Source organism: Mixophyes fleayi, chromosome 2, assembly GCF_038048845.1.
Source record: "Mixophyes fleayi isolate aMixFle1 chromosome 2, aMixFle1.hap1, whole genome shotgun sequence".
In the NCBI taxonomy this organism is placed as follows: domain Eukaryota; kingdom Metazoa; phylum Chordata; class Amphibia; order Anura; family Limnodynastidae; genus Mixophyes; species Mixophyes fleayi.
Window position 1 is genome coordinate 325,755,710 of NC_134403.1, and position 25,579 is coordinate 325,781,288.

Here is a 25,579-nt window from a genome sequence, read left to right on the forward strand (position 1 = left end):
CTTTTCTGGTTTAATACTGTTAAAATATAAACTTTAAAGTCTAGAAGAAGAGAAAAACACCCAATATATAAGTGTCTAATTACTTTTATAATAAGACTGTGACATTTTTTATAGCAATAATAATATATGAAGAAGATAAAGTTTAATTTAATGAAAAGCAGGGTTTTTCCATGTTATCTTCAAGCAATAAGCCAAGTTTTCTCAATGTAAGATAACAATCACCCCATATATTGTCTGATTATCTGGTAAAAAACAGTAGATAATTGAAAAATTATAATTCCAATTAAACACATTGAGTTATAAAGTTGATAGCAAATGGGATTGGGGGATTTGATGGAGAAGTTAGTCGCTTCTTATACTCTAGTTGGTTTTGAATAGGCCAGAGAGGAAAATGTCAACATTGATTATAGAATTATATAATTAAAAACCACCATATTTATTCTATATTAAAATGTAAGATACATTATACACAACAATATACCAATATAGATCTCTGAAGTCCAGTAATACCATAACAAATTGTCAAGCTATAGGTAATAGGAACACATAAAAGACGATGAGTGTGGTTTCCATGTTTATGCCAGGTCAATGATTACAACCACACTGTGTCGTTCTTCAATATATTCTCTCTTACCTGTCTCAGAATGAAGGCTACTACATCAGTTGATTCCCAGTAGCTGGCATGGAATAGATGTGGCAGTGCCACGGTTGGAAAAGCAGTGAGTACATCCGGACAATATAAGGCGTAGTCTATACGCTTTGTTCCCCACCAGTTCGCTGTAACTATATAAGCAAAAGACAAAAAAAAAAAATCAAAAACTATATTCATGATTTCACATGTTGGCTCATATCCTTTCACAATATAATGACAAGTCCCTGCACCAAAAAGTATGTACGAAAGGTTTTTAGGGTGAAACTGTGTAACAACTTGCAGCGACAAACACATATTTACCAACATTTTAAAATAGTGTTTAGGGATACTTTGCTAAGCACAATGCAATTAACATGTGGTGATGATGCAAGTCAAGCGCTTTAAATGGATGTGAAGATATAAGTCATTGCACCAAATGAAACCATAAGTATATGCATTTTTAAGTACATTTAACTTTTTTTTTATTTTTGCATTATTTTGAATGCTTCTTTTTCCATTTCGGTGCCTCTGATGCTCGTCAATGTAATTAAAAACTTACACTCATCCCAGGGGGAGAGCATTGTAAATACAATGAGATGCAGTTAATAAAAGTTTACACGTTTGCTTTGAACAAAATAATAACTTGCTGTTTTTTGGATGACGCATTGTTAAAAAACAGCAAACAAATATGTAAAAACTATAACAACCAATCAGCCACTAGACTTGATTGATCTAGTGTCTACTTGGTTGCTATGAGTTTTACACATTTGCACTGTTAGTAAGCAGCCCTAGTGAATCAAACCCAGACTCAAAGCATTGTGCTCACATTTGTTGACTTACATGTTGTAATGTTCAGAGGTTTTTTTTCTTCATAAAAACAACAGTGCTGCTCAACCCAGGGGCACAAAAAATTAAATACATTTGACTATGCTCTACTTTCACAATGCAATGCTAAAAATGTGATCGTTGCTTCAGATATTCCATTCCTACGTGGAAGTTCGCCCTACTATGCTCTCTACACCCCCAGACTTGGCCTTTCAGGTCCTCCTTTCTATGTTGGAGACTAAATGGGGAAAAAGGCTGATCCAAGTAATGTAATTTTACCTATGTGTAATGGTCCAACCTTTCTACTATAGTTATTTACATGGCTGTCTAAATTTATAGGCTCCAATATCTCTTCATAACCCACATTTACCCAGTCTCCTCTCACTGGATCACAGTTTCAAGATACATAGTATGCTTGTTACAGGCTAGTAAAACATCCCAGACACCTCTCAAGGTGCACATTGTTAAGAAAGTCAATTTTATTTTCAATTTCATGGGAACCATATTTCTCTAGGCAAACTCCCCTTGTTCCCCAAGGGCTACCTGGTGGTGAGATTGGGAACATATTGTCCATAACACATGAAACAAGCTTCATATAGCTACACTCAAATCAGTCCTCCCTACTTCCTAATATCCTCTTTTGAAATGGTAAAGCTTGTTATGGTTATCAACTATGTCAAGCTAACCAATATATGTAACTTCAATAGACGTGTCACATGTGTATATTGCTATTGCAAGTAGCTCTTTACTGTTAAACTGAGTTTCTATGTCACTTCAGGCATGATCAAGGGGCTGCATCGATTAGAATTACAAATAAAAACAAGGATGTGAGAGTGATTATAGTGTTGTGTGTGTGTACACATATATATATATATATATATATATATATATATATATATATATATATTCTATAATATAAATGCCTAGTGGCGTGTGTTAGTCTGTGTGTGTGTGTGTGTGTAAAAAATAAAACCAAGCTGCAGCGCCACCTGCTGGGCGGAGTTATACACTGACCTACTAAATTCTTAGTGTGTGTGGAAAAAAAAATTCAGAAAGGGCTGAAATTTGGTATACGAAGATGTTTTTAATTTGTTAATTTAATTTGTTAATTGTTAAAAGTGTTTATAAAGATTTTAAAAAAATATATATATATTTCTTGAAGGAGAAGTGACAGTTGGGAGTGGTTGGTGGTTGCCAGGGGTGACAGTGGGGAGTGGTTGGTGGTTGCCGGGGGTGACAGAGCGAGAGGAGTGTGATACTCAGGACCGCTGAGAGAGATCCCTGTGTCTGGATAGACATCTGGATAGATGTGGCAATGAAAATGAAGGATGAGGTGATGGAGAAGAATGATGAGGTGGTGACATGTGGACAAAACCACGTTAAAAAAGGGCACTTACGTCGGGAAGTAACGCTCTTCCCCTGAGGAGGCCTGGGCTATGGCCCAAATGCATGACAAGAACCTTTTTAACACCTTAAGTAGCTTGATTTGACTAAAATGCATGAGTATCATGCACAGGTTAACTTGTATATATATATATATATATATATATATATATAAATATATATACACACCACTATAATCACACTCACACCATTGTTTTCATTTGTAATTGTAATCGATGCAGCCCCTTGATCATGCCTGAAGTGACATAGAAACTCAGTTTAACAGTAATGAGCTACATGCAATAGCAATATACAATGTATAATATATATATATATATATATATATATATATATATATATATATATATATATACACATACAGTCTGACATTAAGCATAACCTGGTTATCTGTCTTTCGGAGAGCTATTGTATTTTGTCATTTGTCATGTGTCATCTTAGATTTACATAGGCTGATTTCCAAGCCAGAGTTTTCATACTAACGAAAACTCTGACATGTACAGAAAAAATTCCTTGCCTTGATAAAAACCATACTGATTTGATTTGTTAATGGAATTCATTTTTACTACTTGGAACTAAATTAAAAAAGTATGATTGGTTTAACTTTATAGAACGGTAGTACGGTCATCAAACTTTTCTTATGTTGGTGTTGTTTGCTATTAGGGATGAGCGCACTCGGATTTATGAAATCCGAGCCCACCCGAACGTTGCGGATCCGAGTCGGATCCGAGACAGATCCGGGTATTGGCGCCAAATTCAAAAGTGAAACTGAGGCTCTGACTCATAATCCCGTTGTCGGATCTCGCGATACTCGGATCCTATAAATTCCCCGCTAGTCGCCGCCATCTTCACTCGGGCATTGATCAGGGTAGAGGGAGGGTGTGTTAGGTGGTCCTCTGTGCTGTTTAGTTCTGTGCTGTTTAGTTCTGTGCTGTTTAGTTCTGTGCTGTGCTGTGCTGTGCTGTGCTGTGTTCTGCAGTATCAGTCCAGTGGTGCTGTGTGCTGTGCTCTGTCCTTCTGAGGTCAGTGGTGCTGCTGGGTCCTGTGCTGTGTCCTGTTCAGTCCAGTGGTGCTGTGTCCTGTGCTCTGTGCTTCTAAGGGCATAGTTATTTCCCCAATATTCCCCTGTGTTTAAAAAAATAAAAAAAAGTTTTTTTAAAAAATACCAAAAACTACTTTAATTTTTTTTAATTACCACAAAATTTGCACAACCAATCCTGCAGTATAAGCCCATTGGTACTGCAATATTACCAAGTTCACACATTCAGCAGTAAAAGTCCAGTGGTACTGCAATATTACAAAGTTTACACATTCTGCAGTATCAGTCCAGTGGTGCTGTGTCCTGTGCTCTGTCCTGCTGGGTTCCGTAGTGCTGCTGGGTCCTGTGCCGTGTTCTGTTCAGTCCAGTGGTGCTGTGTCCTGTGCTCTGTGCTTCTAAGGGCATAGTTATTTCCCCATTATTCCCAAGTTTTTAAAAAATAAAAAAAAAGTAAAAAAAAATAAAAAATTTAAAAAAAAATAAAAATATATAATAATTATAACCAAATTTGCAAAACCAATCCAGCAGTATAAGTCCATTGGTACTGCAATATTACAAAGTTCACACATTCTGCAGTATCAGTCCATTGGTGCTGTGTCCTGTGCTCTGTCCTGCTGAGTTCCGTAGTGCTGCTGGGTCCTGTGCCGTGTCCTGTTCAGTCCAGTGGTGCTGTGTCCTGTGCTCTGTGCTTCTAAGGGCATAGTTATTTCCCCAATATCCCCCTGTGTTTAAAAAAATAAAAAAAAGTTATTTAAAAAAATACCAAAAACTAATTTAATTTTTTTTAATTACCACAAAATTTGCACAACCAATCCTGCAGTATAAGCCCATTGGTACTGCAATATTACCAAGTTCACACATTCAGCAGTAAAAGTCCAGTGGTACTGCAATATTACAAAGTTCACACATTCTGCAGTATCAGTCCAGTGGTGCTGTGTCCTGTGCTCTGTCCTGCTGAGTTCCGTAGTGCTGCTGGGTCCTGTGCCGTGTCCTGTTCAGTCCAGTGGTGCTGTGTCCTGTGCTCTGTGCTTCTAAGGGCATAGTTATTTCCCCATTATTCCCAAGTTTTTAAAAAATAAAAAAAAAGTAAAAAAAAATAAAAAATTAAAAATTAAAAAAAATATATATAATTATAACCAAATTTGCAAAACCAATCCAGCAGTATAAGTCCATTGGTACTGCAATATTACCAAGTTCACACATTCTGCAGTATCTTGTGCTACATATAATGGAGACCAAAAATTTGGAGGATAAAGTAGGGAAAGATCAAGACCCACTTCCTCCTAATGCTGAAGCTGCTGCCACTAGTCATGACATAGACGATGAAATGCCATCAACGTCGTCTGGCAAGCACGATGCCCAATCTCCTAGTACAGGGCATGTAAAATCCAAAAAGCCCAAGTTCTCAAAAAACAGCAAAAAAAGAAACTTAAAATCATCTGAGGAGAAACGTAAAGTTGGCAATATGCCAATTACGACAAGTAGTGGCAAGGAACGGCTTAGGGCCTGTCCTGTGTTCATGACTAGTGGTCCAGCTTCACCCAAGGATCTAAGCCCTCCTCCCCCCCCCTACAAAAAATTTAAGAGAGTTATGCTGTCAGCAACAACAACAAAACAGCAAAGAACTCTGCCTTCTAAACAGATGACATCACAAATCCCCAAGGCGAGTCCAAGGGTGTTGTTGGTTGTGAACCCTGACCTTCCCATCACTGTACGGGAAGAGGTGACTCCATCCAGCATTTGCAGCACGCCCTCTGCATATGCTGGAAGGATCACCCACAGTCCAGTTACAGATTTGGCTAATGAAGGTGTGAATGTTGTACACTGGGAGGAGGATATTAATGTAGCTGGCGCTGAGGAGGATGTTGATGATTATGATGCAGACAGATACCAAATTGCATTTCTCAATTTCTATTTATATTCTAGATTATATAACGGCTGAAAAGTTTTCTGTTTTACTCCTAGTGGAGAGGGGATCTGATGCAGACAGATACCAAACTGCCTTTGTCCATTTCTTTGTATATTTGAATTGCTAGTTCTACAGTCTATGCAGGCTGCTTTATTTATATTCAACTACAAGTGTAGGGCGGGGGGGGGGGGGGCATAGATAGCCACCAAAGTAACGTGGTCCATTTAATTTCACTTTCTAGCTCCACAGTCTGTGCAGCCTGCTTTTTTTTTATCTTCAAAGTATTTATATTTACAAGCCTTGCAATCTAAATTAACTAGAGGTAGTGACATGGTAGAACTCCAAAAGGCAGTTTGGAAGCCCCTGTACAAACTGGCTCTATTTTTTAACTGAGTTGTCCCCCCTCCAGTGTGTACTCGGAAAGAGTTTTTAGTGCAGCGGGGAACCTGGTCAGTGAGCGGCGAAGGAGGTTGCTTCCTCACAACGTTGAAAAAATGATGTTTATAAAAATGAATAATCAATTCCTCAATGAAGTACAGCACTGCCCTCCAGACAGTACAGAGGGACTGTGGTTGTGGAGTCCAGCGGGGACGAATTGATAATGTGTGAGGAGGAGGAAGTACACACTGTAGGGGGAGAGGAATCAGAGGTTGAGGATAAGGACGACATCTTTCCTCAGTAGAGCCTGTTTAGTTTGTACAGGGAGAGATGAATTGTTTTATTGGTGTGGGGGCCCAAACAAACCAATCATTTCAGCCACAGTTGTTTGGTAGGCCCTGTCGCTGAAATGATTGGTTTGTTAAAGTGTGCATGTCTTATTTCAACAACATAAGGGTGGGTGGGAGGGCCCAAAGACAATTCCATCTTGCAACTTTTTTTTTGGCATTATGTGACCATTCAACAGTCGTTTGCCATGTTCAAAAAGTAAAAGAAAATTCCAAAAAATTCAATAAATTAAATCAAAAGTTAAATGCCCTGTCATTATTTAAAACAAGAGGTTTTGACGTGCTAGAATTAGTGTAGTGTTAAGATGTTATAAACACTACACTTGGAAATTGGAGGAGGTAATGTGGCCCCGGTATCAAATTGGGTACCGGGGCCACCCCACTACGCAGTCCAGATACTTGTTTGGTGGAATTCAGACCAGTTGAGGGTGTATTTATTTTATTGTGGCCCCGGTATCAAAATGGGTACCGGGGCCACCCCACTACGCAGTCCAGATACTTGTTTGGTGGAATTCTGACACGTGGAGGGTTTTTTAATTATATTGTGGCCTCGGTACCAAATTGTGTACCGGGGCCACCACACTACGCAGTCAAGATAGATAGATGCGTATCATAGATAAAGTACATTCAGTGGTGTGGGGCAAATTGAAAAATATTCAAAATGCACTGACATTATCAAAAACAAGAGGTTGTCACACGCTAAAACTCCAACATGTATATGATGGAGAGGATGGAGGAGCAGCCGTATGTGTAGTGTAATGCAGACCTGTTGAAGGTTTTTTATATATTTTATTGTGGTGCCCAGTGCCCACTCCTCTACGCAGTCCGGGTACATTTATTTGTGCGATTCATAAAAGTTCAGGGTTTTTAAGATATTGTGGTGACCCACTCCTCTACGCAGTCCAGGTACATTTATTGGTGCGATTCATAAAAGTTCAGGGTTTTTAATATATTGTGGTGACCCACTCCTCTACGCAGTCCAGGTACATTTATTGGTGCGATTCATAAAAGTTCAGGGTTTTTAATATATATTGTGGTGACCCACTCCTCTACGCAGTCCAGGTACATTTATTGGTGCGATTCATAAAAGTTCAGGGTTTTTAATATATATTGTGGTGACCCACTCCTCTACGCAGTCCAGGTACATTTATTGGTGCGATTCATAAAAGTTCAGCATTTTTAATATATATTGTGGTGACCCACTCCTCTACGCAGTCCAGAAAGATACCTTGTTGCAACGTTTTGGACTAATAACTATATTGTGAGGTGTTCAGAATACACTGTAAATTAGTGGAAATGCTTGTTATTGAATGTTATTGAGGTTAATAATAGCCTAGGAGTGAAAATAAGCCCAAAAACTTGATTTTTAAACTTTTTATGTTTTTTTGCAAAAAAATCCGAATCCAAAACCTTAAATCCGAACCGAGACCTTTCGTCAAGTGTTTTGCGAGACAAATCCGAACCTCAAAAATAACGAAAATCCGGATCCAAAACACAAAACACGAGACCTCAAAAGTCGCCGGTGCACATCCCTATTTGCTATATATATATATATATATATATATATATATATATATATATATATATATATATTTATGTTTTGGTTTATTGTATGCTTTATGTTTATGGTCATAGTTCCTTCTTTCTTTCTTGAAACAAATAAAAATAAAAATGCACTTTAAAAAAAAAGTTAAAAAACCTTTTCTCAAATACCTTATCATCATCATCATCATCAATATTTTTTTATATAGCGCCATTAAATTCCGTAGCACTTTACAACTGGGAACCAACATTAATCGAACAATACTGGATAAGACATACAGACAGAGAGGTAAGAGGGCCCTGCTCGAAGCTTACAATCTATGGGACAATGGGAGTTTGAAACACAAGGGCAGGTGCTACATCATATTGCATATTGGACCAGCTAGAATGCAAAGGTAAAAAGTATTGAGTGGGCTGTGTGATCAGTCACACAGTAATGTTGGTCAGAGGGTTGTTGTCTTGTGTTAGCTGTGTAGAGGATGGTAATCGGGTAACCTAGGGAGATTAAGATGCTGGCTGAGGAATATCATAACCTTGTCTGAAGAGGTGGGTTTTCAGAGAATGCTTGAAGGTTTGAAGACTAGAGGAACGACTTACTGTGTGAGGGAGGTAATTCAACAAAGTGGGTGCAGCCCGAAAAAAGTCCTGTAACCGGTAATGGGAGGATGTAAAGAGAGTGGAAGAGAGATGCAGATCATGTGCAGAACGGAGGTGTCGAGTTGGGAGATATTTTGATGATATTAAGTGAGGAGATGTATGTTGGTGCAATTTTATTGACAGCCTTGTACATTAGTAGAAGGATTTTATATTGGATTCATTGAAAAACAGGCAACCAATTTAAAGACTGACAGAGTGGCTCAGCAGAGGAAGAACGGTTTGCAAGGAAAGTCAATCTAGCCACTGCGTGCAAAATAGATTGTAGGGGTTCAAGTCTGATTTTGGGAAGACCAGTAAGGAGGGAATTGCAATAGTCGATGCGGGAGATGATGAGTGCATGAATTAAGTTTTTTGCGGTGTCTTGGGTGAGATATGTGCATTTTCTGGAAATGTTCTTTAGATGTATGTAACATGATTTAGATATAGAGTCAATGTGGGCAACAAAGGATAGTTGTGATCACACCTAGGCAGCGAGCTTGTGGGGTGGGATTTATGGTCATGTTATCAACAGAAATAGAAATGTCAGGCAGGAAGCTTCTGTTTTGGGTGGGAATATTATTAATTTAGTTTTTGAAAGATTGAGTTTGAGTTGACGAGAAGACATCCAAGATGAAGTGGCAGAAACACAGTCAGTAACGCGAGACAACACAGATGGCGAGAGATCAGGAGAGGATAGATAGATTTGTGTATCATCCGCATAGAGATGATACTGAAATTAAAAGGAGCTTATTAGTTTTCCAAGAGAAGTGGTATAGACAGAGAATAGCAGAGGACCTAGGACTGAGCATTGTGGTAGTCCAACTGATAAGGGAAGCGGAGCGGAAGTGGATCCAGAGAAATTAACACTGTAAGATTGATTAGATAGGTAAGATGAGAATCAGGATAGGACAGTGCCTTCAAGACCTAGGGATTGTAGCGTTTATATTAGGAGAGAGTGGTCAACATTGTCAAATGCAGCAGAGAGATCTAGGAGAATTAGAAGAGAGTAATGGCCTTGAGTTTTTGCTGTGATCAAATCATTGACAACCTTGGCCAGCACAGTCTCTGTGGAGTGTTGAGAGGAAAGCCTGACTAAAGAGAATCCAGTAGGTTGTTTGCTGTAAGAAAGTGTGTGAGGCGAGTGTAGGCAATTCTCTTGAGAAGCTTGGAGGGGCTTGGGAGCCCTCCAGTACTGATATGTATATTTGTGAAAATCATTAGTCAATTTACATTCCATTTATACACTTCCAGTGCCAAATCAAAAAGTAGCTCTGCATTCACAGATCAAAACCTTATTGAGCAGTACTAGAAAGAGGACATATGTAGCTATTTGGAGTAATAGCTGAGAAATTGGAGGAGAGGAGGATGGGAGAAGGCTATGAGAAAATTGTATAAAACAATGATCACTCTTAAAACACTGATCAATGTCCTCTATATATAGTTCCCTACACACTTTCTCAGTACTATGTTTATTACTTAGTTCCTTCCCTATCTTCCAGTATTAATTATCTTTTCCATTTCTTATGCTTTTGCATCTATCTTCTAAACTCCCCCTACTGAATCAGTGTTACATAAAAATCAATTGAAATGTTTGACAAATGATCATATCAAGTATTATTCTCTCAAACCTTATCGATCATATAGTATTGTACTCATTTTTCATCAATTCATACAGAAGGGTTAGAAGCTGACTGGCTGGGAGAATGGGATGATATATCAAAAGACAGAAAAAAGCTAGTTTGTTCTGATGAATGAGGCTGTATATTAAAATGGCTTATCCAGATATCATTTCTTAGTGTTGGTTCTGTTTTTTACATCCAGTTATCAGGTATCATAACTTAAATTACTTAAAGGAATGTGGTGCACAAATAAGCAGATAGAAGTTTGTTTAAAACAAAATCACGGCAAGTAATGCTCTTATAATGTAACATTCTGCATCACCAGGACCCCCCAAAATTTTGCTATGGGGGCCGGCAATGTAGTATTGTGCACTGAAATTTAATGAAAGTTATAGGGAATTAGGATTTTATTTAAACAGAATTGCCAAATTCATTTAGTTGAAGCTGTTTCTCCAAAAGTTGTTTGATAAAAATCCCATTTTTTATACACGAAGGCTGATCGTTTAAAAACAAAACTAATAGATGAAATTACTTACTGTTAGCCATTTTTGCAGATGGTAAGCTTTCTGAAGAACTGGACATTTCACTGTTCATGCTCACCAGGCTTGATCGTCTGGCCTTTACCTGCGTTGTGGTTGATAAGCTGGATCTCACTGGAGCCTCAGTAGAAGAGTTGTTGCTTGTGGTATTTTCTGCAAATGCCGCACTACAGTCTTGAATTGCATCCACTAGGGGGAAAAATAAATGATTATTTATATGCAGCAAATAAATGTGGCACAATTTTCAAAGTTAACAACAGGTGCATTGTACATATGAGGAATAGAGATAAACCTCATAAATTCCTAAAAAGAAACTATTTATCAAAGGAAGAAATCCCTTAATCTTTTCCTAAATCTAGTAAATTTAGGATTTCTCTATGTTTAACAAAGTCCTGTGGCCAGTGAAGACTGTTGCCAGGTATCATCAGCAGTAACCTTCCCTTTGCCAGGTATCATCAGCAGTAACCTTCCCTTTGCCAGGTATCATCAGCAGTAGCCTTCCCTTGGGCATGAGGAAGCCTATTTATTCAACAAGGTCAGTGGTGATACAAGTACTGCCACTGTCCTCCTATCATTACTGCAATCTCAGGATACCGACAGCAGACTCTCTAGACATGAAAATCGTATAACTATTATTATTTATATTTACTTTTGCTAAAAACTTTTATTTTGATTTTGGGGAAAATGGAACTGGTAGCACTGAGGGACCCTGTACCTGTTGGCGAAGCAATAACTGCTCTCATAACACTGCTAGTCAGTATCGCCAGGGAGGTGAGTATCGCTCAGCTGTCCCGGTGATCTTTTATTGTTAGAAAGTCTTCTGTCAGCCAATGTATCACTGTGATAAGCAACTATAGAAAATCATCCACATTGTCCAATACTGATAAATAGTCCCCTAACTGCCAATGGTAGAGACCAGAAGGATACTGAAGAAGCAGCTGCCATCCTGTAAGAGCATCTGTTACCTATATTCTTGAGAATGCAGTCGGGCAATTTACTAAGAACCAGTGACTCATGAATATTGGTCATGAAGTACCATGCACCTTAGAGTGAATGTTGCTCTGGGGGTGTCTCTGGGGACAGATGTTTCTTATATGTCACAACAAGTCCAAATGTGGATTCACTATGTCACTAATGATTGGCACTGACTAAAGCCAGCGTACAGTCTAATGGGAACCTGATCTTCTCCAGGGTCCCTCTATAGAAGAGCAATGGCAGGGTCTTGCCTGGTGGCTGCTATCAGAGAAGACAATAGTGGATACAGACCAAGATAAGGTCTGGTAGCTCAGGTGCAAAATCAGAATCCAATCAATGGTCAGTTGAACAAGCCATGTCAGTACAGAGTATTAGTTAGAAAGTAGAGTAATGCAGAAACAGTTGCTCAAGCAGTTGTCAAAGGGCAACATCATCACCATCATCACCATTTATTTATATAGCACAACTGATTCCACAGCGCTGTACAGAGAACTCATTCACATCAGTTCCTGCCCCATTGGAGCATACAGTCTAAATTCCCTAATATACACATACACAAACACAGACAGAGAGAGACGAGGGTCAATTTTGATAGCAGCCAATTAACCTACTAGTATGTTTTTGGAGTGTGGGAGGAAACCGGAGCACCCGGAGGAAACCCACGCAAACACGGGGAGAACATACAAACTCCACACAGATAAGGCCATAGTGGGGAATTGAACTCATGACTCCAGTGCTGTGAGGCAGAAGTGATAATCACTTAGCCACCATGCAACATTATTTACATAGAGGGTCACCAATGTCATGGCATGTGGCTGTGATGGTAATCGTGTCTCATCATAGGTGTGCTTGCCATTTTTGAGATATGGAGTGTGCAGAAGCTAGGCAAGCTGGAGCGGAACACTGAAGAAGACTGGACAGGTGACAGTCCGGTTGGTGATCAAAATATTTTAGGGCTTTTTCTTCCTGACAAGGGGATTGTTGAATACTTGCTTTGTAAATCGAAACTCTGCAAGCAGACTTAGTAATACCTTTACAGAATATAGGAAAATTCCTGCAACATGAATATTATTAATCTCTTGATATTTACATTCAACAAATACAATGGCATTGTAATGGGAAAATAAAATAATGTGAATATTGACTTTAATACATTGATACTTATTTCTGACTATTGTTCACAAATGAAAAAGAAAATATTTTCGAAGATTTGCCTATTGAAGAAATCATTTCAAATCCATAATCCAGAATGTGTGATTCGAAAATACATTACTTATTATTATTAAATAAGGTAAATATCTCATTATTAAAAATGATAAAACTAGAGATGTGCGGGCTCGGTTATCTGAAAACTGAGCCCACCCGAACTTATGGGATCCGAGTAGGCTCGCGAGCCGGCTCCTTGCTGTTGCGCGTCCTCGGAAAGAATCTAGGCAAATCGTCATCGTTGTGTTGTTGGATCTCACGGGTTTTGGATTCCATAAGTACCTCCCTCCACAGGAGATCCAGCGCCATTGCTCACACAGAAACATGGGTAGCAGTGTTCTTGTCACTCTCCAGTCTCCAGTGACATTGCTCAGTGCCATTGCTCATACAGAAACAGGAGGGGTAGCAGTGTTCTTGTCACTCTCCAGTCTCCAGTGACATTGCTCAGTGCCATTGCTCATACAGAAACAGGAGGGGTAGCAGTGCTCTTGTCACTTGACAAAAATTAACCGGAAATGACTGGAAATTAATGTTATTGCAGTTAATAATAATAATGTAGGAACCAAAAAAATAGCCAAATTATGTGATTTTAGAAATAAAATAGGGATCCAAAGCCAAAACCACAACACACGAGGGCGGTTTTGCCAAAACCAAAACACGAAGTTAATCCAGATCCAAAACCAAAACCAAAACACGGAGGTCAGTGAACATCGCTAGATAAAACTAGTGCAAGTTGGGAAAAAAAATCAATAAAACCTAAAGAGTTAGGGCTCTTACCACAGGTGTTTAAATGCTGCACCCGACTTGCATTTTTGTTATCTGTGGAAACGCATGGTGTACATATCCACTGGAAGTTAACAAGAGTAGTTACACCACAAAAGCGCTATATTTTTCCCATTCACTCCAATGGCCCATTAATTTTAATGGAGTTAAAACCCAATTGAAATGAATAGGCCAATTGAAATTAATCGCCTAATGAAAAGAATGTAGCTTCACAGCATTGTTAATTGTTTTTACCACATCAACAGAGAATCAATTAATCTCTAGTCATGTATGATTAAAACAGTGAGTCCCTGGGACTCCTTTGACCGTCAGATAAGTGGATTTTCATTCAATTTAGTTCACAGTCATTCGGCGGCAGAGCTCCAAACTCCTACCCCAGTACCCTGGGTTGTGAGGACCAGGGAAATGAAGAACATTGGGAGCCCTGAAGTAACCAATTTGCCATATGTGGTTCCAATATAATGGTAAGAGATCCATAAAACCCCATTCCATTATACTAAAATAGTAAAAAGAAAATGAAGAAAACACATCATTGTAAAATATAATTGTATTAAAATAAAACCTCCCTTACATTTCTTCATTCAACACTTTGGTAAAGAAAAAAATCTTTTCTTTGCAAACTACAATTTTAATCCACAGGATAATCTGATTAGAATAAATAAAATCTCTGAAGTATGATGCAAATTGCTCACTGTAAACCCCAATGCTGAATGACAGTGAATTAATTGAATGTGAATGTCAATAGCCACTCAGCTAATCTCACACTAGCCATTTATGATTGGCTGAGAGGCACATTACACTCCTAGTCAACTGAGGGCACACTAATTCAGTGCCTGGGCTATGGTGTTTTATTATTTCCAGAAGCCTTCCCACTGGACTATGGCGAGAATTTTTTTTTCGGGTAAGTGGCAAACAAGGGCATTTCAGGTAGTCTTTTATTTGAATAAAATGTAACCATTGTGTATGTGTTTTTTCTTATTCTTTAGTGTCTTCTACTGCTGTACTATAAGGACCACTTATCATTATAATGGTAGCAAATTTGCTACTCCAGGGATCTCCTCAGGCATCTATTAGCCACGGAGTTAGGGAAGAGCTCCAGTCAGTTTGAGCTTTTGTGGTTGGAAATCTCTGTGAGGAGAAAAGGCATGTTGTTTTGTTTCCTACCCCCATAGAAGCACTAGTCCCATGCTGACCAGTTTGGCTCTGGTTCCCACTTTAACAAGGTGACCCCACAATGGGGCTTTACCTGATAATAATGGGAACCTGTCCAGGCTGTCAGGCTGGGGCTGGTTTCCACTCTACCAGACAAACCCCATACTCATTGTCCTCCTGTTTTAGAAGGAACCATCCCACTGGGACTGGTTGAGGAATCTGATTTATTTATGTATGGTGCTTTTTCCATTTATTGAGCTTCTTCCATTTATTTCAATAATCTACTCATTTTAAAGAGGTTTCTGCATGCAGTGGTAGTCATTTACCCAAACCTCTAAACGCTGACAGTTAGCACAACATTTTAAAACCGACTGCTGTAATTTCCTACTAGATGTTAATAGCGACAGATCTAAATTCTGACATACATAAAAGTAGACGTCTTTAAATCGTGACATAGCATAATTGAGACAATCGCACATCCCGACACTGACACTGATGTCACTTGTAAGGGCTGATGTTATTAAAGGGGCAATGTGAAGACCCGGCAGCTGTATAATGTTTTATAGAAAAGGTTGTACATTATACAGCTGCTGGGTCCTCACATTGCCCCTTTAATAACATCAGCCCTTACAAGTGATATCAGTGTCGGGATGTGGGACTGTCTCATTTATGGGATGTCACTATTTAATGATGTCTACTTTTATGTATGCCAGAATTTAGACCTGTCGCTATTAACATCTAGTAGAAAATTACAGCAGTCGGTTTTAAGATGCCGTGCTAACTGTTGTTGGCGTTCAGACATTCGCCATCACGTATCCCACCCTCTGCATGTAGGGTCAAACTATAAATCCCATTGAAATGAATGGGAGAAGCTCTGTACTGCTTTCTTTCAGGAAGCATTCATAAACATATGCAAATATATCAAGCACACATCACCCACATGTGAACTGCTTATCAAACGTGATAGTATATATGCATAGTCTTTATATACGTTTTCACATTTGGTTTGCGTTTTAGCATCAATGAGTAAAAGCCCTAGGACAACATAGTTGGTGAGAAAGAAGGTGGGTTTAGATCTCCAATCGGTGGGGGAAATGGTTAAATGGCTGTGTTGGGTTTAGTGTAAAAGCAAAGTGTTGGTTTGTAGGCATGTAGAAAACTTAGTCCTTTGCATATAAAGTAAAGCCATTTTTGGACAGTTCGATAACTATCTGCAGCAACTCTCAGTTGAAGCGACACATTTAGCGAGACTAAAACTTGATCCTCAGGGAAAGTGGTTATTTTTTCTCTATACTGGTACCTTATAAATTGCAATTTAATCAGCACAACTGAATCGTGCAAGGATACCAAAGAGTCCCAACAGTACGCTAGACAACTACCCGTACAAAAAATGTCATTCTTATGTTTAAGTCTCATTTCTCTCACTCTGGTATTAACACCCACAGACAAATAACTGAGACTTCCAGACTAATAATGCCATAGTATCAGGATAAGTCGACACACACCACGAATAACATAAAGAACAATGCACATAAATGGAATTCTCCATGTCTAAAGAACTTTTTTTCTAGATTGATGAGCTAAATGCAGGTTGCATGGCTCAGATGGCTGTCACACGGAATCATTTTTCTATCAATCAGGCCTGACAGAGGAGAAACGGGGGCCACGACTGAATAACACAACATCAAATGGACTGCTGAGTGGTTTTGTGATAATAAAGAAGAGAAGATCATTCGGAGCACAATGTACCATCATTGTCACTTACTGCGGGCTACTAACTTTATTATCCATTAGCCAGAGCCACAAATAACATATTTTATATAGTGTTTATATATTCACGCACAAAAGAAATTCCTGTTTAAATAGTTATTTATTCCCTGTAAAATGCCTTGACGAGAAAACAAATAAAAGAACTTTTCTAAACATGTAGCACTGTTTCAGCCATCTGATCACTATACCTAATGTACCCTAAAGCTGTTTGTGCTCTATTTCAGAATTGTGGGAGGGCCAGCATACAATTGGAACAGCTGTTTGCAAACTGGATTTTATTGTAACTCTCTTGGGAGTCATGATTCATGAGCACAACATTAACGCTATCATTTATTTACTTTACAACACAGATCCATCTGTACTGAGCGGAACTAATTTGCTTTTAGATGGGATGCTTTTAAAATCAGGATTCAAGAAGTATTTAGAGCATATGTGCTTGTGAAAAATACTAAAAACATAGCATGGTCAATGTTTTCAATGTTTGATTATCTTACATTATACACTAGTAACCCACCTATTTATAGAGAAATTTTTTTTTTTTGTCGTTTTGGCTTCCGGTATTCCCATAAGGGTGAAGTTAATTGTCTGATTAATTCCCAGCTGTATTCCAATCATGTGCCACCCACATTGGCCCATTGGCATCACTGTATTCAGTATTTTTAGTATGTAACAGCACATTGTGCTAAATGCAGAAAGCAAGGGTTTCCTACTTAGGGGTGGTACAAACCATTTAGGGATCTAAGCTAAGTAGCTGAAGTCACAGTTTGTAGAGGCTGTATGGAATATTAATTTATGAAAGGCTCATTTAAAAAACCTGTGCACGTTACTTGTTAATTATACAGGCACCACTTCCACTGGTGTAAGTGCAGTTACCATGTCCCCCTCCAATGTCTTCTCTCTGGTATCTTCTGAAACTACCCCTCCTGTACTTGTAAGACTGTGAAATATACAGTCTTTGGGTATCACTTGAATCAAAGGTCCTCTGTGACATAAACTCCACCACCAGAGATCAGCCTTGATAAAACTGCAAAGTGGGATTCGTTTATCTGTCTCTTGAGCTTGATGGGAGACCGGGTGCCCTAGCAACAACTTTATTATTGCCTTTTGCACTAGCTGGGGTGCAAGACCTGGACAGCTCCTCCAGCACCATGCTTCAGCATAGTTCTTAGATGGTTGACAGCTTTCACTAGCAAAATATACTTATCCTTACTTCTGCACTGTACTTAACAAGGTGATATGGTTATGATAATAGGACAATCACATTTTAAGTGGTGATACAGCAGCGTTTCACTCACCCCTCATCTGTGAAGGTAACATTACTCACTCTGCTCTGGCACTGTCTCTGTGTTATGATCTGTCTGCAGTACATCATCTCCTCTGTGGATGCCATTTTGACTATACCAGATTCTGCCTACAAGGGGTTAAGCTCTCTTAATTTTATCTGGATCCTGATAACCTGCGCCTGGCTTTTAAAAGTCTGCCTTTCCCAGCAGACTGGTGCCAGTTCACCAATTGTTGATGCTCCTGGTCACACACGCTCATTACGTCTGTGATCTGTTCCTGATTGATCTCCTTGTATCTGACTCCTGCTTGGCTTTCCGTTTTGCACATTTTACTGTGACCTTGACTTTGGCTTTGTTGACCTTGACTCTACTTGCTCCTTGGTACTGTTGTGGATCTCCTTGCTTTTACCCTGACTAGCTGACCTCTTTCCTGTGTACTCCTTCTGTGAAGCCTTCAGCTTTTACTCGTGGTTATCCAGCCTCTGCTACAGACAACACATAAGTATTCTTCACCTAGACTGTGCCTCTGAGCATTTGCTATATTCAGTATTTTCTATAGCTGCATTCAGTTCCTGTTACCTCCTGAGGATTTTCCAGCATCCAGCTATCACCTGTGTTTATACAGTTTCTGCCATTTTATTACTGATTTAGTTGAATTCAGCAGCTGCTACTTGTGGAGTCTACAGACTTGAACTAGCTATATTAAGCATTGACTGCTTCAAGTTTTTATCTGTGTGATTCCTGCTTTAAAAAAAGAAATCAGTTTTGTATTCAACAACTCACTGTGATTTGAATACTGGGAACACTAACACTCTGGTGCGTTCTCAGCCTCTTTGGGGGAGTCACTTCACAAGTGTTGGCTCTGAAACTTACCTGCTAGTGTTCTCTCAGCCCCTTCAATGTAGACAACACTGTCTCCCTGGTCCCAGCAGGATTTCTCTGGGTTCATTCCCTCAGATGCTGTGTCTCTCAGTTATACTGAGGTAATGCCTGAGCTGTTCTCTCTGTGATACAGCCACATTCTGAGGTAATCTCTCCCTCAAATCTGTCCCATGCCATATTCTCTGTCATGATGTACTTAGGCTCTTGTGGCATCCGGCCACAGACCAGCTCCTGGATTGCAAGGGGAATGCCAGGAACTCCTCCCCTTCCTCCTGGGTTCCTGGTTATCACTCTCTCACCACAGAGGTTCTGATCACCTTATACCAGCTTTATGTTGCTAACAGTGTCGGATTGTGTCATGAAGAGCCCACCTGGGGAGTACAGTGGTAGGGGCCCACCAGAGGAGCATTACCAGTAACTAGATAGGGCATTGTCAGACAGTCATTGAAGACATGGGTAGCACCATAGTGTAGTATATAAAGCAGTGCAATGTATGCAATGTATATAAAGAGTGCACACTCTGGGGAAATGTCCTGACTGAGTGGAACAGTCACCCAATTTCGGGACTGCCCCACCATAATCAGGACACTTGGCAGACTGTCCAGCTCTCTCCTACCTGTTCTTCAAGCTGTCACTACCTGCAACTGTTGCTGGTCTCTTAAGCTCAGTTGCTTTGTCTGAATCCTGGAATGTTTGGTTCCTGTTTGGAAAAAGGGATATGTACATGAAATATGAAAAGTCTAGCAGTGAGTGAATACTCTAGGCCCCCACCAACCAGTCCCAACGTTAAATCAGCCCCAGCATTTAATTCATAGTATTCACATATATTATAAATATATCTATTTCCCCCAATGAACTCAGACATTAGATTAGTGGTATTTACATTCAATAAATAAATTTCCATAAACAACCCAACACTAAATAATAAGTATTCACATTAAACAGTTACCCAAACTCAGCCCGCATTCAGTTATTAACCCCCAAACCACCCCAGCATTAAATTATCCCCTCACCCCACTTTAAATTATTGGGCACCGCCATTAAATAGCCCCAATCATCACACCATAAAATATTACCTTCCACACAATAAAAAATGACTAGCCCCCATTCTCATCATCAATGCAATACTCCATGCCTCCACCTGCATTACATTAATCCCCCCTCCCCTCCCCACACTATTTTACAATTTGGGTCAACCTTAAACTATGGGTCTTCCACATCCCCAAAAATTAGTCTTTCGAAAAGTTAATGCACATTAAATAAACAGTAATAATAATAAACAGTAACACATAGGATTGTCTGGCAAAATAAGTGTTCCTAACTTACCTGTGTAAGTGGAAGAAACGAAGAACAGCAGGGCTGGATAGGCAAGTGCAGCTGAATCAGGAAAACAATTGGCAGAATCTGGTGTGAGATAAGTTACGTGGCTCTGGCGGGTCAGTAATCTGCTTGCAATAAAAATCCTCTTCTATGCTGTCGGGCGGGAGGGCTGGCTCTTCATAACTCCTGTACAGTTGCAGCGCCACAATGGCATTTGTTGACGTGTGCGATGCTTGAATTCAGATGTTAAAGGTGGTGCTAAATAATATTATGCTTGAGTCAACACACAGTTTGAGCCCGGGTGGGTCCTGAGGATTGTGAAGCCTGAATTCGGGTGGGTCCCATGGATTGCGCGCACTATGTGGGCCCTATGGGTTTCACTGTCTGCCCCCATGGAATAGGGCTCTCAGACAACGGGGCCCACGGGGGATTTCCCCGGTACCCCGGTGGACCAGTCCAACGCTGGTTGCTAAGCAAACTTTCCTGGTGTGCCTCTTCTGGGTCCCCGTGCTGGGGCCAGACATTCAGTCACCAAGAGGTGTGGATAACATTGCCAGAGGGGACGTTACACAAACACACATATAGAATATATATATAAATGCCTCCTTTGAGACTACAAGGCACATATATTACCCAAGTGAAAACAGGAGTGTCATTACTTCAATGAAGCAAGGTGAGAATCTCATCTTAGACAGCAACTACTTTTATATGCAATGAGCGTGTCTATCCATTTGCATATTATCCCCTAAATAATGCAGAATCTGACTATAAAATAAGTTTGCAGTCTGCAAATATTGGCATTCATAGTGCACAAAGTCATTGTTTGGCGGCCTCTTTTGGCAATTATAAAGGACCTCCATGGTTAGCTTCCAAAGTTTCTTCACCACCCATTTGTTTGTATTCAAATACATGAAAATTGTGGCAGAATTAAATATTTTGTCAAACAAAAACAACTACATGCTGTTTCAATATAATAGACAGTTGCTGCATAAAAGCACACCGAGCCTCACTTTGCCCTGTATAATAGCTATTTTGTAAAGCAATGCAACAAAAATCAGCTTGTATTGTCATTTGGCACATAAAAGGCGCATTGCATATAATAACAAACAGATATTTTACTTGTAATTACCATATGTTAACCTTGCTATAGGTTTTACAGTAGTGCAATAACAATTCATATACAGTAATAACAATGTGACAAAGCAATTGTTGCAACTGCACAATGTAATTATATGGAAATATGACTATATTAGAGTGAGATATTTTTATGTATTTGTATATCACCCTGGGTGTGCTGTCAGTGTTTATCTTGTGCCAAGTAATTATGAAAAATGACTAAGTATATGTGCTAAATAACTATTTTTTACAAATATTATTTTGCAAAGGTGACTAGAACATTTCCCATTGTACTTTCATACTCAGCAACCAGAAAAAAATGTGTTCTTGGACTGAAAATACACAAATGGGCTATAACCTGGAGGATGTAGCATGAAACTGTACCTTTAATTAACATACTAATAAAATTACTTGCAGGGTTCCTCTATACCATCCCACCACCAGGGAGTAAAAGTTTCCACAAACAAGTATCACAAACCCTTAGGGGTAGGTGTAAAGATCAATTTTCTGATTCCACAATTTGCTTTGCCATTCCGCAGAATGCCATGCACACTGTATTTGTTAACTTGAAATTCACAAAATGTATAATCCATGAATACAACTGGGATGATGATAATCAATTCATTGTAGTTTGGTTGGGGTAACTGGGAAGAGTAAAGCCTGAATTTCATCTGTGAAATGAGCAAAATTTTGTGGCCAAATGCAGAATGGGACAAATATTCCAAAGGAACATTTTTCAGAATCTCACTCATCTCCACACCTTAAATTTTAAACATTGTAAAGCAATATGGAATATATCCACCCATGCTTCACCCAACTAACCATATAAGTTATTACATGCTTTATAGGGGTGACAGGAGGAACATAGTTACATTTAATCCCCCTTTTTTTTTTCACAGCTTCAGAAGCAACAGTCCCAGGTCTTAGAAACGAGAGGTCCCGTCATATTCCAGCAATGAAAGTTTGCATAATAAAACTCTGGTTAAATCAAGAATTATAATATCACTGAAGCAAATTATATATGAAAAGCTCCGCTGTCCACATTTTACACACATAAAGGTAATAAAATAGAAGACTTGAGGCGTGGAGAGGCCGAAGGGGAAATGAGAACAAACTCACTTTCCTATATATCAATTAGAGGGTCTTGAAGCAACACTCTGGTTTCATACCAAAGTGTTTGGTCCAATAGGCAGTATGTTGATATAGCTCTCCCAAGTTTCAAAGACCTTTTGGGTTAGTGTGCCCTTGTGCAACGATGCCTCCAGCCAATCCATTAGCAGATTAAATCATTTTCTTTCCTTGAACATATCTAGCGTATGAGGAGAGTTCTGTACCCACATATGGAGAATGGTTTTCCTGGCTGCAGCAGAGATTGCCATTATAATTGGCATAATTGCCATTATGCCACTATTTTTTTTCCCCTGCAGTACTCTGCGTGCCAGGTGGGAGTGTGCCCAGCATTGCCCACTCAGGGGTGAGTGATAACTAGTTCACCAGCTTTGTCGTTGTGAATCTCCATATGCGGGTCCAGAAGGTCTTAATCCTGGTGCAGGCCCATAAACAGTGGAATAGGTAGGCTTGAGATTTGTCACATTTAGGGCATCTAGAATCATCAGAGAGACCAATTGTGTCCTCTATGGAATATATTGAGGAACATTTCAGTGTATGTGGAGTTCAGGAAAAGTTTAATCAAGGTAGCTAATACCTTCAACAATAACTTCTCATCCAATAGAGGAAAGTAGGTCAGTCACCTATTTAAACCTGATTTGACTTTAGTATGGTCTAGGATTGTCCTCAGGAAGGTATAATTAAAGAACATTGTTTGGGTGGAGTAGTTAATACCAGGGTGTCAAGGGGGTTGTCCCAATCAACTGCAGTAAAGAGGGAGATTACTTCACGAGCGTAGTGCTGGGCTTGAATAAAGGAAAGGCTGCATGGCCTAAAAAGGGAAATAATTCCTGTGCTTTATTATAGCGATGTGGTTTTTTATTAGTCTTGTCTAGTAATTGGCCAACTGTCTGTAGTCCATCACTCCCTCATCCGGTGAAGGGGTGGGCCGCCATGCCATTTTGGAATTCAGGGTTCTTAAGAAGGGTAAGTGAATGGATTTATATGGATTAAGGTGCAGTTTATTTCTTAGGATATGCCAGATTGAGATACAAGGGGATTTTCAAGGAAGGCAATTCTTGATCGTGGAGGTGGAGAAAAGCCCTAATATGAACATCCGGGAGAAATTGTTTCTCTACCTCTAGATTGGTGTAAGTACTCTGATCCATTAGCCAGTCTCTTAAGTAACGCAACTGTGCCGCATGGCTATAGTTTACTATATCAGGAAAATGTATACCTCCGTTTGTTTTGGGTTGCTGGAGCATAATAAAACTTATTCGGGGAAGGTTCTTTTTCCATATAAATGATCGGAATAAGTAATTGATATGTTGAGCGTCTTTCTGCGTTAGCAAGAGTGGCAATGTTTGTCAGCTATGGCGTAATCAGTATTCAGACTATAGAGAGTGGCCATGTTCTTCGGGAGTCAGACCCCCAGGTACAGTATTGAGTGACTAGCCCATTGCAATAAAAGAGCTTGAGCCCACCTAGGTTTTGCTGGACCCCGTCCCCAAAAAATAGCTGTTGATTTGTCAAGAGTCACTTCAAAGCCTGACACTGAGCCAAAATTCTCAAATTTTTTCATTAGGGGGCCAAGACACAATTCCGGGTTCAAGATATGGAGCAGAATATTCTCTGCAAATGGCTTAACTTTGGTGCACTCCGTGTCAATATGTATACCCTTCAGCTGAGGCCACTGTTGAATGACTCTAATGATAGGTTGAAAAGCAGGGTGGACATCGGACACCCCTGTCGAGTGCCCCTCGTCATGACTATTAGTGTGTTAATTATTAAAGAGGTTGATGGGGTGTCATAGAAATAATTGATCAGTTCTTTTTAGGGCAGGTCTTTAACACCCCCATATATGTTGTTTTTTATGCCTGCTCTGAGAATGCATAAGCTTGGTTTTACAGTTGTAGGCTTGAGATGCAAAGAGCAGTGCATGAAAAATAATTGTACTGAACAGTACAATATACAGTGTACAATATACAATGCAAAGTATAGCTTACAAATGACAGACCAGTTACATGATTAACATAAAGACCCTTTGACCCTTCACTCACCGTTCTTTTTAATAACATAATTAAAGTTGATGAAATAAATAAATAGCAGTAATTTGTTTTCAAACAGATCCAAAACCTACTCATAATGCAGGCAGCTATTTTGTAGGCTGGACCTATATTCAGCCTCTTAATTCACAAATTTTAGCCTGAGAGATCTCACAGCAATGTGGCACAGTGATTAGCATTGCTGCTTCACAGCACTGGGGTCATGAGTTTGATTCTGACCAGAGCCCTATCTGTGTGGAGTTTGTATGTTATCCTTCTGTTTCCATGGGGTTTCTCCATGCTCCTTACTCTGTATTAAGAGCTACACTTATCTTAAGATACATGCACTTGTGAATAGAACATAAATGCTTACATTTTAGTAAGATATTCTTAAAGCATATTCTACATTAAAAATGTAGGGTACGCTTTAAGTGTATCATATGCTCAGGCCATAAGCTCAACAAATAGATACATTTAAAAAAAACAAAAAACAAACCAGCCTTAGTGCTGCCAGTCTAGGCTAATACTGGCAAAATCGGGGACGAGAAGTATGAGGTCGATGACGCTAGACTAGCTGGTTTCTGGGGGGGGGCATGCTTTAGTCTCAGTGATTAGGTTGTCAGCATTAGGGCGCGTTTGGACTTTTTGTTGGGGGGGGGGCTCACATTTTTTTTTAAATGCATTTATTTATTTTAGAGCAATTGCAAGATCAATGCAGATAATCATCATCATCATCAGCATGGATCTTGTTGCACCTGGGAGGAAAACACATCTGCCTCCTATTGTACATAGTACATAAGGTGCATGAACATGCCCTTATTGTACTGCGGATATGCCAGCCCGCACGTTCCCACCCTGTTTCCACGGAGCATGCATCATAAGAAAAAACACATTTTGTGCTGCCGTATCGGACTTATGTCCAACTCTACATGAGCCCCTATGTGTAGATGATTGATACACTTTAATAAGGGAGGTTGGTCATATTGTGGGTATCTGTCAACAGGTTAGTGTAATAATATTAGTATACTATATAATATTACTGTACTATAATGAAATTAATTGATGTCTTCAACC

At 39.5% G+C, this 25,579-nt stretch overlaps 1 protein-coding gene across 1 annotated transcript in view; it reads right to left on the reverse strand.

The window, feature by feature from the left end:
* PITPNM3 (PITPNM family member 3) overlaps positions 1–25,579 on the reverse strand; it is a 438,571-nt gene that overhangs the window by 12,808 nt on the left and 400,184 nt on the right. Inside the window, exons 11-12 of the mRNA XM_075196781.1 lie at positions 10,864–11,055; positions 635–783 (exon numbers count right to left, since the gene is read on the reverse strand). Coding sequence (XP_075052882.1) covers positions 635–783; positions 10,864–11,055 — 341 coding nt within the window. The remainder of the gene's footprint in view (positions 1–634; positions 784–10,863; positions 11,056–25,579) is intronic.